Source organism: Crinia signifera, chromosome 5 (genome assembly GCF_055691185.1).
Source record: "Crinia signifera chromosome 5, ASM5569118v1, whole genome shotgun sequence".
NCBI classification, from domain to species: Eukaryota; Metazoa; Chordata; class Amphibia; order Anura; family Myobatrachidae; genus Crinia; species Crinia signifera.
The window spans coordinates 14973096-14988162 of NC_139221.1; the positions used below are offsets into that span (position 1 = coordinate 14973096).

The following is a 15067-nucleotide window of genomic DNA, read 5'->3' on the forward strand; positions in this document are numbered from 1 at the left end:
TCAGGCCCATAGCCACATCAGGCGTCACCGCAGCTGCTAGAGCGATAGTACTAATACCAGCCTGAATCCTCTCATTGTCTGTCCTATCGCAGGTCTTCCTGTGGACATATCAGCAGTTGATCTAAAATACGCCCTAGAAACCATCCCAGATATGGGACAAGTCTCCATAATCTCCAGCTATGGAACCTGCAGGGGATTCCAAGCGCAGATCAAGTTCCTCACAGCGACGGGATACCAGCCGCTTCTACAGGTACAGATCCTTCCGCCGTGTCTGACGTGTGATTGGTCACTGGCTTCCATGGTTTCCAGGGTGCGACCAGAACAGAGCTAGTCCCGCCCCTCATGCAGCATGGCCGCAGGAAGCAAGACCCATAATTCCACTGGGACACAAAACAGTCTCTGACGTCCATTACTGTACAAATAAATCCTCTCTGCAGCCGGGGTCACAAGACCATAGCTGCATCTGCACCGTGTGACTTGTACGCCTTTCCCCCTCCGCTCCCGTGTTCCAAATCTCAGGTCTGACCTGGGACTGACACCATTTCCACTGCGGCTCTGTCCCAGATTATTTGAGGGGCCGGATCTGTTTACGCTGCACATGGGATCATTGAGCAGTAGCACTGGGAGTCTGGCCAGCGGCCTGAACCCAAGTAGAATTCCAGATCCGCCCCCTGACATCACTGATACTGACTCCTCCTGACATCACTCCAGAAACCAAGAAGCAGTGGCCAGGATAGGACTGGCCAACAGGGTCACAAGGGAACCGTCCCTATTGGGCCCCACTGCTTGGGGGGCCCTCCTCCTCCTTTAGGGATCAAGTTCCAGACCGTGGTTAGCCAAGACTCTGTTGCAGCTGGCCACTCCCCCTATGGAGACTGGCCACACCCCTAAATGCTACATTCCCCGGTAAGCCCTTGCCCCAGTCCAACACTGGCAGTGACTCCATGAATATCCCCATGCTGTAAACACGAGCATAGTTGTATGACCCGGCTTACCCAATTACTCCGCCCCTCAACCATGGTCCTTCCTGGGACTAACCCTGCAAACTAGCCAGGTTATATTCCCAGGTCACTGACCCTGGGTTAACCCGGCAATATCCTGGGTTATAGTGAAATAGACTCACCGATAATCGCCCAGCTGTGATAGAAATCAGGTTTGCCTACTTATACGAGTCTGGCCAGTTTATGCATACCTCCCAACTGTCACGATTCCGTCGGGACAGTCCCGATTTTCGGGTCCTGTCCCGCTGTCCCACCCGCGGCAGGCATTGTCCCGCTGCGGGGGGTGGCAGTTGGGAGAGCCCCCAATCTAGTAGAATAGACGCTGTGGGCATGCGCACAGCGTCTATTCTCGTATGAAAATGAGGTCGCGGCTAATTAGCATAAGCCGCACCCTCATTTGCATACGCCCCGCCCCCTTTTCGGGCGCTCGCGTCCCTATTTCCTCCGGACGAAAGTTGGGAGGTATGGTTTATGTACTTGGGTGTGTGCGCAGTTTGTGAATTACATGTACTGGGGGTTTTCCACGGTGAACAGCCGACGTTTCATAGGCGTACTCACAAAAATGGTGGGCGTGTCCATAGAAAAGCTGGGCGGGCCCCAATGAATACAGGCCCTCCCCTGCCTGCTTATGGGGGGCGGATGATGTCACATGGCGGTGCTAACCTGCTCACTAGGCTCCGAATATATACAGCGTAGTGAGCAGGCCTGAATTACCCCCAGAGCTCATGTTTGTCTGCCTTTTAACACTGTCAAGTGATCATCTCAAATTAGTTTGTTCTATTAATAGCATAACATTTACACTTATACACTGTTAATTATTTCTGTATATAATGCGCTTTATGCACTTTGTTTTATAACTTATTACAGTTTTTCTGTGCTGCCACTTCCTGCGATGACAGATTACCGAGAGCATTGCTGTATTCTAAATACTTATTTATCTATGTGCCCAGGTCAACGACTCCACTGTCACCGGCGTAAATGCTGCAGTGACCGCAGTAAAGATAACCGACGGAGGCCTGTTCCGCCAGCACCTGTTCGGAGATCTGTTGAGGACGGCGCACGATACGCCGCAGGTACAGTGAATCTGTTACATATGGGTGGAACCATTACAGTAGTTGATGTTTTGCAGATTGAAAAACAAATGAGGAATCTCCTTCTTAATGATCAGCAGTGGTGGGGATAATGTGATCTTATTGGGGATCATGTGATATTATTGGGGATCATGTGATATTATTGGGGATCATGTGATGTTATTGGGGATGATGTGATATTATTGGGGATAATGTGTTATTATTGGGGATGATGTGATATTATTGGGAATAATGTGATATTATTGGGGACTATGTGATATTATTGGGGACAATGTGATATTATTGGGGACAATGTGATATTATTGGGGATTATGTGATATTATTGGGGATAATGTGATATTATTGGGGACAATGTGATATTATTGGGGATGATGTGATATTATTGGGGATGATGTGATATTATTGGGGATCATGTGATATTATTGGGGATCATGCGATATTATTGGGGACAATGTGATATTATTGGGGATAATGTGATATTATTGGGGATCATGTGATATTATTGGGGATCATGTGATATTATTGGGGACAATGTGATATTATTGGGGATAATGTGATATTATTGGGGATCATGTGATATTATTGGGGATCATGTGATGTTATTGGGGATCATGTGATATTATTGGGGATCATGTGATATTATTGGGGATAATGTGATATTATTGGGGATTATGTTATATTATTGGGGATAATGTGATATTTTTGGGGATGATGTGATATTATTGGGGATGATGTGATATTATTGAGGATGATGTGATATTATTGGGGATAATGTGATATTATTGGGAATAATGTGATATTATTGGGGATGATGTGATATTATTGAGGATGATGTGATATTATTGGGGATGATGTGATATTATTGGGGATGATGTGATATTATTGGGGATAATGTGATATTATTGGGGATCATGTGATATTATTGGGGATCATGTGATATTATTGGGGATAATGTGATATTATTGGGAATAATGTGATATTATTGGGGATCATGTGATATTATTGAGGATGATGTGATATTATTGGGGATGATGTGATATTATTGGGGATTATGTGATGTTATTGGGGATAATGTGATATTATTGGGGACAATGTGATCTTATTGGGGATAATGTGATCTTATTGGGGATACTGCATTAGTTTGTGCAGTATAACCTTAATTTCATAAACATTTCCAGGATTGAAAATAAATAAATAAATATAGAATTCAGACTTGATTGCTACTGTGCCTATTCGCGCAGCGACCGATGATCAATAGACTACGCATGCTTCTGGGCAGCTACTTTTTTGATTGTTAGTTGTTCGCTAGGTGATTGACAGGGAGCCGGCATTTAGGTTGGTAACCGGCTGCTTCATGGGCGGGTTTAAAATACGCAGGCGTGCCAGAAAAATATGCAGCCATGACCAAGATTTTTTTTGTGATGTGAGCTCCGACCGCGGAGTAACCATTCGATGGTCAGCGGCTTACGAATGGATTTGGAAATATTTGCACGGCTGCGAAGCCTTTCCAAGCCGTACACATCTATTCGCATGTTATACAGGCTGATTCGCAAGGTGGATTTCACTCCGGCTGGGCGGCATCTCCCTGATCGCTGGCTGCTGCAAATTAGCAGCCCTGCGATCAGGTCTGAATCAGGCCCGTTGTACGGGTAATTTCTGGGCTTGTGGACCAAGGTACAGTTGCATCATCAATGAGGTGGCGGGATGGGAATGTGGTTACAGGGCATACAAGTCTATATGTAAATTAGGGCGATGAGCGCACCTGCTGATACACATCCACGTGGAAAAGTGAGATTTTCCATTTCTGGAATAAGGTTTTGTTTTTGTTTGTTTTTGAACCCTTTGAGTGCCAGGTGAATTTGTCAAAATCGGTGTGAACATTTCCTAGCGTGGGGGCGGCGATACGCGTCCTCCGACCTTTTCATAACCCCACTATCCACGTTGGTGTGGAGTAGATGTTAGATAGTGTGCAAGCGTAGCGAGCCACCGAGTCCGAAGCGTGGCAAGCGCAGCGAGCCCCGCGCGGGGACACGGATGACTTAACATGTATTTTGCGTCCCCTCGTGGGGCTCGCTGTGCTCACCACGCTTCAGGCTCGGTGGCTCGCTGCGCTCGCCACACTATGTAAAGTCAACTCCACACCGACGTGGATAGTGGGGGTATGAAAAGGTCGGAGGATGCGTACCGCCGCCCCTCGCGGTCTCGCTACGCTCGCCACGCTTCGGATTGGCGTTGATAGTGGGGGTGACGTTCACAATGGGGGTGCATTTAACATTGTAAGCACCCATCTGGGTTGTACAATTAAAAATCGCATACCTTATGTAATGGTATGCGATGGGCGCCTTGCTAGGAAACAAGTACCAAACATTGTTATTCATCACAATGACCTGTAATGTGACCTTCTTTTTTTTACACAACATTTATCATTTTTATTGGTACTTGTTTCCTAGCACGGCGCCCATCGTGGTACATCGCATGCCTTAAGTTAAGGTACTTAAGGCATGCGATGGACGCGATGGACCCTATTTTCTGTCTTTAACTGGCTCAATTGCCGGTAAAAGTGAAAATCCCGTTGATCGCGTCCATCGCGGCCCCTAATAAGGGGCCGCGATGCGACCGACGCGATTTTCCCATAGGGAACAATGTTAAATTAATTTTAAAATGAAAATCTGGTTGATTGCGTCGGTCGCGGGCCATTATAATGGCCCGCGATGCGATCAACCCGATTTTACATAGGTGACAATGTTAAATGGGCCAATATGGCCCATTTCACATTGAATATGTCTAAAAAGCATGGTTAATGACCCCCCCAATTTTAACGCCATCCCGGTATTGACGCCAACCCGAAGCGTGGCAAGCGCAGCGAGCCCGCGAGGGGCGGCGTACGCGTCCTCCGACCTTTTCATACCCCTACTATCCACGTCGGCGTGGAGTTGAGAATAGAAAGTGTGGCGAGCGCAGCGAGCCACCGAGCCCGAAGCGTGGTGAGGGGACGCGGATACCTGTGAAGCCCGCGAGGGGACGCGGATACCTGTGAAGCCCGCGAGGGGACGCGGATACCTGTGAAGGTATCCGCGTCCCCTCGCGGAGCTCGCTGCGCTCACCACGCTTAGGGCTCGCTGTGCTCGCCACGCTTAGGGCTCGGTGGCTCGCTGCGCTCGCCACACTTTCTATTCTCAACTCCACGCTGATGTGGATAGTGGGGGTATGAAAAGCTCGGAGGACGCGTACCGCCGCCCCTCGCAGGCTCGCTGCGCTCGCCACGCTTCGGGTTGGCGTCAATACCGGGGTGGCGTTAACAATGGGGGGCATTTGAAACATCAGGGGGTTTTTCAATTTAAAATGGGGTGTTTTGGGGCATTTTACATTAAAATCAATGCAAAATCTGGTCTCGGACCATTTTACATTGATTCCAATGTAAAAATCGGGTCGATCGCGTCGCATGCGATTTGGTTGGCATGCGATGTGATCGACACGATTTTTCCGACCCGATGCTTACAATCAAAATCAGTGGTGCCGTGCTAGGAAACAAGTACCTTTTATTTATATAACAAATGTGAGCGACGCTGGTATTTTTAGCGTATAGAGTGGTTTTTGTTTAAGGGCATTTCCTAGTTTTCGGTGGCAGAGACGCAGGGCTTTTGTCACACAGGTGACCCATGTGGTCAATATAAAATAGGTCAATATGCTCAAAAGGCCGACATGTTCACCAAGTTGACATATATTAGGTCTGACCCTTTGACTCAGTCGCCCTAAGATATGTCAACCAATTGGGGTACCTATTAACTTTAAACCTAATAAGTGTCAACAGAATGCTCCTCCTCCAGGGTCCTTGTAGACAGGTGAACACATGGTACTGTATAACGAAGACCAGTATTCTTTTGACAGAAACATAGTTATCAGTTATGACCCATAATCCCATTTGGACACCATTGTCAGGGGTTGGGAAGAGCTCCCTCTCTTTTGGAGCGGGGAGCTAATAGATCTTTTACGATGCTGCAGCTGAATGTCAGGGTAACACTGAACAGCGTGTTTTGCATAGAAGGTTGTATTTGATACTTCTTTATATTGCGGCTGAACATTTTATCTCTGTATTTCATTTGCACTGTACATATTCTACATGATCCCTACTCTACCTCCTACACTATGTCATGACATATTTCATCCGCAGGTTGAAGTCTGTATAAATGGGCTGCCCTCTCAGTGCTCCGGAGACTGTGGATTCACCTGGGGGACGCAGCAAACGCCAGTTATTAATTCCATAAATTCAGGTATTTACTCCCCTGTGGCGGAACACCGAGCGTCTCCTCACACTGCGCATGCTCCGAATCCAAGTGTACGCAGGGACGAGCGATACATTGAGGTAGCTGGGCTGTAAGGGGACGTTCTCCTGTAGGCGAAGTTGAGTGAGGGTATCTCGGCGGGATTGCGGGATGCACAGAATTGTCCCGAAATATGTCCATTGTCATTTTTCCAGATGCTCCATTTGCACACTGGAAAGCGTTGGTGCAAGGATGCAGTTACCCATAGCAACCATCTATTTTAACCTATAATGTTAGAGAATGTATTAGATAATTGATTGTTACAATCCAGTTTGGACTTATCTTCTTTTGAGGGTTTGATACATCCCCCCCTCAGTCCTAATAATAGAGGTGCTTGAACCAGGGTTAAGGCGCCATTGTGAGTGTTATTTGTAGACAGGAAAAGATCCACTTAATGAAACCGGTTTCAATCAGCTATGCGACAGAGCAGAATTCACAAAAGGCGCACTTGCTGTAGGGCGGGGTGGGGGGGGGGGGTTGTTTCAATTGACGGTGAGAAATAAAAAAAAAGCTCCGCTGTGCTTGGTGTTTCCTGCAGGCACAGGGATTTGCTGTTTAATTAAAGGAGAGAATAGGAGATGTGCTGATCTATATAGAAATCACTGCAGGTTTTTTCACACTCCCAGAGCAAATCTGATTCCCCCCCCCCCCCCCAAATTTATTTTTATTTTTTAGTAAAAGTCACCGGGGCTTGCTCTGGCCACCAAGCGACAAACCCAACCCCCCAAGATCTAATTAATCAATTGGACATTTTAAACTAGGTTATTTAGACAGTAATTGGTTACCAACCCATCCAAATCTAAATCCTGGCGGTCAGAATCCTGGCGGTCGAAATACCGACGCCTGAATCCTGACCACCGAAATCCCTTGCGGGCCCGGTGCCTCGCTACGCTCGCCACGCTATTTTTTCCTCCATCTATGGGTGTCGTGGACACCCATGGAGGGAGAAATTGTCGGGATTTCAGCGGTCGGGATTTCGGCGGTTGGGATTCCGGCGTTGGTATTTCCAACACCGGGATTCCGACCACCGGGATTTTGACACCATCCGCTAGTGGTGAGTGTGTGTAAGTATGGGGCTCATTCAGACACCTGTTTGTTCGGGTCCAAATTGGGCCCCGTGTCCGATGGTAGGGGGTTGGTCGACACAAGCAAACGGTCAACATGTGGAAATGTCGACACAGGGTTTTCACATTTTGGTGTCTATGTGGACATATGTCGACATGGACATCGTATAAATGTGCCGCAGCCCCTCGCATGGTTCGCAACGATGCCTTGCTGCGCTGGGCACAAGATTATAATCTAACTCTTTGGCCACTTTGATCGTGAAGTAAAACAAGTCCATATTTTTTTTTTAAATCACGAAAAACCCCTGTTGCCCTGTTCACGTGTTGGCCATGTCCACGTCGACAATTTGGTTGTGTTGACATTGTGTCAATGTCGACCGTGTATGATGACCATTTTTAGGTGTAGACCTAATCACTGCCGACCATTAGTGGTTGATCTAGACCTGGGGTAGCCAATCCTAGTCCTCGAGAGCTACCAACAGTGCATGTTTTCCAGGTCTCCTCACAGAATCACAAGTGAGCTAATTAGCTCCATCTGTGGATCTTTTAAAATGTGTCAGTGATTAATGAGTGCAGCTGTGCAGCAGCTAGGTTGTCTGGAAAACGTGAACTGTTGGTAGCTCTCGAGGGCTAGGGTTGGCTACCACTGATCTAGACACTGTTGATCTGTCGACGGGATACCCTCCTAGTAGTCTGATCCCTAGTGCAAAGATGAAGTGGGGACCGTTGAGGTCTATGGAGACTACCAGACCAGTGGGTATCTTTTTGTGTGTGTGAGTGTGTGTGCGTGTGTGCGTGCCTCGCGCTGTGGGCGTTTCAGAGCTGCCAACCCTGTGCTCATTTGAGTTGAATTGACTACTGTGGGTATAAGGAGCGCATACACCCCTGCACTAATCCAAAACTTGGGATGAGGGCTAAACCTTGAATGCATTATTTTTGTCCCCAGCTGTGATCGGGGGAGAACAGTTGCTGTTAATAAATGGAAGCGGGTTCTATAACAGTTCCAACAATGACACAACCTTGGTCACAATCGGAAACCTCCTCTGCCCCATCCTGAGCCTCACCGGTAAGTCAGAGACAGCACAAACAAAGTTATGGAGCCTTCTATGTATTATTATCTACAGAATCATATCCTTGGAATGCCACGTACTGATTATTACAGGATTACAGTACTCTATGACCTACAGTATTAGAGCAGGGGTGGCTTAACCAGTTCTCCAGATCTACCAACAGTCCATGTTTCCCAGGCCATCTGTGGATCTGTAGAATGTGTTGGTTAAGAATGAATGCAGTTAGTAATGACTGCAACTGTGCACCAGCTAGGTGGTCTGGGAAATGTGACAGTTAGTAATGACTACACCTGTGCACTAGCTTGGTGGCCTAGGAAACGTTACCTGTTTTTAATGACTACACCTGTGCACTAGCTAGGTGACCTTGGAAATGGGACAGTTACTAATAACTACACATGTGCTTAAGCTGGGTGGTCTGGGAAATGGGACAGTTAATAATGACTACACCTGTGCACCAGCTAGGAGGTCTGGGAAATGGGACAGTTACTATTGACTACATATGTGCACCAGCTAGGTAGTCTGGGAAATGACTACACCTGTGCACCAGCTAGGTGATCTGGTAAATGGGACAGTTACTAATGACTACACCTGTGCACCAGCTAGGTGATCTGGTAAATGGGACAGTTACTAATGACTACACCTGTGCACCAGCTGTTGGTCTGAGAAATGGGACAGTTACTAATGACTACACCTGTGCACCAGCTAGGTGGTCTGGGAAATGGGACAGTTACTAATGACTACACCTGTGCACCAGCTAGGTGGTCTGGGAAATGGGACAGTTACTAATGACTACACCTGTGCACCAGCTAGGTGGTCTGTACAATGTTAGTAAATCACGAGGACCAGTTTGGCCACCCCTTTATTAGAGTATTCAGTTGACATAATAGGTTCCAGCTTAAGATCCCCAATTTTTGCCCTTGCTGAAATTCACATAATGCTTCTGGTAACTTTGCATTTAGGGACTCCTGTAGGAGTTTGCAATAAGCACCATACTGTTGAAATATTCCGATCTTATATGTAGTAATACAATTTGGACAACATATTTTATCTGCAAATTTGACTGTCATTGTCATTGTTTTATTTTCCCTCTGTGCTTTAGCCAATGACATCAGCTGCCTGGTACAGGAGGCGAGCGCAGGAACGTTCCCTGTCACAGTGTACATTGCGGGTGTGGGATTTGCAGCATCCAGCACTGCAAACCTGTCCATCACCTTCCCGATCACTGTGTCTTCCATTGCACCCTCGTCAGGAAGCCTTGCAGGTAAGGACAGGCCTATACAGAACATTGACCACAGTCAAAAGTCTATGGGCTTTTGCAATTAACATTAAATATGATTAATAGATTGCATGAAAAATATTCTCCAATGGTGATTATTTCCAATCCAGCATACTGGACCAATTTAAGTGTTCCTCTGTTCGGCGGCACACAGCGAACGTCGATGACATCACAGTTATCATATTCCAACATTTTGTTGGGCTGGTTTCTAGTGTGGTAGATAAAGCATCAAATTGTATCATTAATCCCCACTTCCTGCATTTATCATCTCTGCCTACAGGGGGCACACTGGCCACCATCCTTGGCATGGGATTTAGCAATGACACTAAAGTGAAGATCAGCAGCAGTTCCTGTGATATTATCTTTGCCACCCTGAGCATGATTCAGTGCCGGACCTCTGCGGTAAGTAGCCGCTGCCAAGTACGCAGCTGAAGGCGGCAGATCAAATGTGCTAAGCCAGTATTACAATATGATGTTAAAGCTTTCTCTCCTAGGTTAGTGTTTGCCCACCCTTAGTTATACTTGTCTACCCTCCCGGAATAGCCGGGGAGGCTCCCGAAAATCGGTTCCCCTCCCGGCCCCCCAGGGAGGTGGGCATGTCTCCCGTTTTCTCTGCGGAGCCCCCTTCCCCCCCTTTCTGCTGACACAAATACCAGTATTTGCGGATCTTCAGAGAAAGGGGGCGGGAATAAAATGACATGATTAGCGTCATTTTGCATCATTTATCATCCCTCCCCCGCTACTGTCTAACCCTAACTCCCACACTCTGCATCCTAAACCTTTCCCTCCCAATCCACAACCCTAACCCTCCCTCGCTACTGCCTAACCCTAACCCTCCCCCTGCAGCCTAACCATCCCCACTACTGCCTAACCCTAACCATCCCCACTACTGCCTAACCCTAACCATCCCCACTACTGCCTAACCCTAACCATCCCCACTACTGCTTAACCCTAACAATCCCCACTACTGCCTAACGCTAACCATCCCCACTACTGCCTAACCCTAACCATCCCCACTACTGTCTAACCCTAACCATCCCCACTACTGCCTAACCCTAACCTTCCCCACTACTGCCTAACCCTAACCATCCCCACTACTGTCTAACCCTAACCATCCCCACTACTGTCTAACCCTAACCATCCCCACTACTGCCTAACCCTAACCACCCTTACTACTGCCTAACCCTAACCATCCCCACTACTGCCTAACCCTAACCATCCCCACTTCTGTCTAACCCTAACCATCCCCACTACTGCCTAACCCTAACCATCCCCACTACTGCCTAACCCTAACCATCCCCACTACTGCCTAACCCTAACCATCCCCACTACTGCCTAACCCTAACCATCCCCACTACTGCCTAACCCTAACCATCCCCACTACTGCCTAACCCTAACCATCCCCACTACTGCCTAACCCTAACCTTCCCCACTACTGTCTAACCCTAACCATCCCCACTACTGCCTAACCCTAACCATCCCCACTACGGCCTAACCCTAACCATCCCCACTACTGCCTAACCATCCCCACTACTGTCTAACCCTAACCATCCCCACTACTGCCTAACCCTAACCATCCCCACTACTGCCTAACCCTAACCATCCCCACTACTGCCTAACCCTAACCATCCCCACTACTGCCTAACCCTAACCTTCCCCACTACTGTCTAACCCTAACCATCCCCACTACTGCCTAACCCTAACCATCCCCACTACGGCCTAACCCTAACCATCCCCACTACTGCCTAACCATCCCCACTACTGTCTAACCCTAACCATCCCCACTACTGCCTAACCCTAACCATCCCCACTACTGCCTAACCCTAACCATCCCCACTACTGCCGAACCCTAACCATCCCCACTACTGCCGAACCCTAACCATCCCCACTACTGCCTAACCCTACCATCCCCACTACTGCCTAACCCTAACCATCCCCACTACTGCCGAACCCTAACCATCCCCACTACTGCCGAACCCTAACCATCCCCACTACTGCCTAACCCTAACCATCCCCACTACTGCCTAACCCTAACCATCCCCACTACTGTCTAACCCTAACCATCTTCACTACTGCCTAACCCTAACCATCCCCACTACTGCCTAACCCTAACCATCCCCACTACTGCCTAACCCTAACCATCCCCACTACTGCCTAACCCTATCCATCCCCACTACTGCCTAACCCTAACCATCCCCACTACTGCCTAACCCTAACCATCCCCACTACTGCCTAACCCTTACCATCCCCACTACTGCCTAACCCTAACCATCCCCACTACTGCCTAACCCTAACCATCCCCACTACTGCCTAACCCTAACCATCCCCACTACTGCCTAACCCTAACCATCCCCACTACTGTCTAACCCTAACCATCCCCACTACTGCCTAACCCTAACCATCCCCACTACTGTCTAACCCTAACCATCCCCACTACTGCCTAACCCTAACCATCCCCACTACTGTCGAACCCTAACCATCCCCACTACTGCCTAACCCTAACCATCCCCACTACTGTCTAACCCTAACCATCCCCACTACTGTCTAACCCCAACCATCCCCACTACTGTCTAACCCTAACCATCCCCACTACTGTCTAACCCTAACCATCCCCACTACTGTCTAACCCTAACCATCTTCACTACTGCCTAACCCTAACCATCCCCACTACTGTCTAACCCTAACCATCCCCACTACTGCCTAACCCTAACCATCCCCACTACTGCCTTACCCTAACCATCCCCACTACTGCCTAACCCTATCCATCCCCACTACTGCCTAACCCTAACCATCCCCACTACTGCCTAACCCTAACCATCCCCACTACTGCCTAACCCTAACCATCCCCACTACTGCCTAACCCTAACCATCCCCACTACTGCCTAACCCTAACCATCCCCACTACTGCCTAACCCTAACCATCCCCACTACTGTCTAACCCTAACCATCTTCACTACTGCCTAACCCTAACCATCCCCACTACTGTCTAACCCTAACCATCCCCACTACTGCCTAACCCTAACCATCCCCACTACTGCCTAACCCTAACCATCCCCACTACTGCCTAACCCTAACCATCCCCACTACTGTCGAACCCTAACCATCCCCACTACTGCCTAACCCTAACCATCCCCACTACTGTCGAACCCTAACCATCCCCACTACTGCCTAACCCTAACCATCCCCACTACTGTCTAACCCTAACCATCCCCACTACTGTCTAACCCCAACCATCCCCACTACTGTCTAACCCTAACCATCCCCACTACTGCCTAACCCTAACCATCCCCACTACTGCCTAAGCCTAACCATCCCCACTACTGCCTAACCCTAACCATCCCCACTACTGCCTAACCCTAACCATCCCCACTACTGCCTAACCCTAACCATCCCCACTCATAGGCGAATCTAGAATTATGGTAATGGGTGGTCCCAGATCTAGACATAACAGTAGGGGGACCTTTGCGCGGCATAGCCGCGCGTCAAAAAGGGGGCGTGGTCTCATGGGAAGGAGGCATGGCATCACAAAAAGGGGTGTGGTATTACACTGTAGACCATACACAGTAATGCCCATTACACATTTTAGCAAACTCCGTAATACCCATTACACATAAAGCCACACGCCGTAATGTCAATTACACATAAGGCCACACACCATAATGCCCATTACACATTGTGCCACATATCATGATGTCCATTACATACTATATAACAAACCGTAATGCCCATTACATATTTGCCACATAAGTGCTGCTTACCTACGTGCTCATTGCTAGGGGGTTGCACATGATGCTGCACACATAATGCCCCTTACACATGATGCTGCACACATAATGCCGCTTACACATGATGCTTTCACAACAGAAAATGCAGGGATTTACCCGGGAATATGGTCCCAGGATCATGCAGGGACATTCCCAGGCTGACCCTTTATACACCAGCCTAGTCCCTGCATTTTCTGGTGTGAGGGGGAGAGACAACCACTCTCCTCTCCCTACCCCCCTTTAACAAACCAGCTATATCTTTGGAACCAACTGACCCATTTACATGAGACCAGTATCATATTGAAGAACTTTTGAGTTGGCTTCGAATGATTTTGGTCCCGTTAAACTGGGCTGTTTGGTTCCAGAGAAATCTGCCCTCAAAGAACATAAACAGTCATGAAATTACATTTAAGATATAAAAAAAAAACGGTTTTACCTCAATATCCCTGGAACCAATTAATCCATATAGATCCAGCCTGGTATCAGATTGAAGGCCCAGCGATTTGGGTTCGACTGAGATCAACCTCGAGCTTCAGTGATGCCGAAGGGGGAACTGGCAGCCGTTGAACTGGGTGGGGGTCCCATGTTATCCTATAGGGAAAACGTTCCAGCTTTGCCTGTCCGTATCTCCGGTTCCCAGAGGGCTAAAGACACGGGGCTGGGCTCGTTGGAAAGTCCCATCCCTCAGCTACAAAATGGGCTAATGGGTGGTCCTGTGCACCCCCGGACCACCCCCTAGATTCGCCTATATCCCCACTACGGCCTAACCCTAACCTTCCCCACTACTGCCTAACCCTAACCTTCCCCACTACTGTCTAACCCTAACTCCCACACTCTGCATCCTAAACCTTTCCCTCCCAATCCACAACCCTAACCCTCCCTCGCTACTGCCTAACCCTAACCCTCCCCCTGCAGCCTAACCCCTTATCTTCCCCACTACTGCCTAACCCTGACCTTCGTACCCGGCACAATAACCCCCACCCACCCATCCCAAAGCCTAACCCTAAACCCTAACCCTCCCTCCTCACAGCCTAACCCTACCTCCCACCCCACCCCCCATCCCGGCTTAACAATGACCCTCCCTGCATACTTACGATCATGATGCTGGAGTCTGGATTCCGACACCGACATCCGCATCGATGTCGGAATTCCGGCGCTGGTCTGGTCAGGATGCCTGCGGGTCATTCCGGCTGCCGCATCCTGTATTTGGCACTGTCCTAATGTTTGAAACATGTACTTAATGCGCTTTTACACAGATTCTTATTATGTTTCCAGGGATCTTCGGGCACTTTTGATGTTGCTGTTTCCACCAATGGCCTTGATGGAGTGTTGGTGAATGCTTTCAGTTACACCTCTGTGTCTGCTCCAACTATAACAGCCGTCAGTCCAACCAGCAGCACTGTGCTGGGTAAGTAACGGAGGGACAGATTTACTAAGCCTGGTAGTGTTGTAAAATGGAAGGGCATAACTCACCGGCCA

At 48.5% G+C, this 15067-nt stretch overlaps 1 protein-coding gene across 1 annotated transcript in view; it reads left to right on the plus strand.

Annotated features, from left to right (window-relative positions):
• PKHD1L1 (PKHD1 like 1) overlaps window positions 1–15067 on the plus strand; it is a 155971-nt gene that overhangs the window by 50892 nt on the left and 90012 nt on the right. The window contains exons 25-31 of the mRNA XM_083186703.1: window positions 93–250; window positions 1952–2074; window positions 6264–6363; window positions 8425–8544; window positions 9648–9809; window positions 10105–10226; window positions 14864–14996. Of these exons, the coding sequence (XP_083042829.1) occupies window positions 93–250; window positions 1952–2074; window positions 6264–6363; window positions 8425–8544; window positions 9648–9809; window positions 10105–10226; window positions 14864–14996 (918 nt within the window). The remainder of the gene's footprint in view (window positions 1–92; window positions 251–1951; window positions 2075–6263; window positions 6364–8424; window positions 8545–9647; window positions 9810–10104; window positions 10227–14863; window positions 14997–15067) is intronic.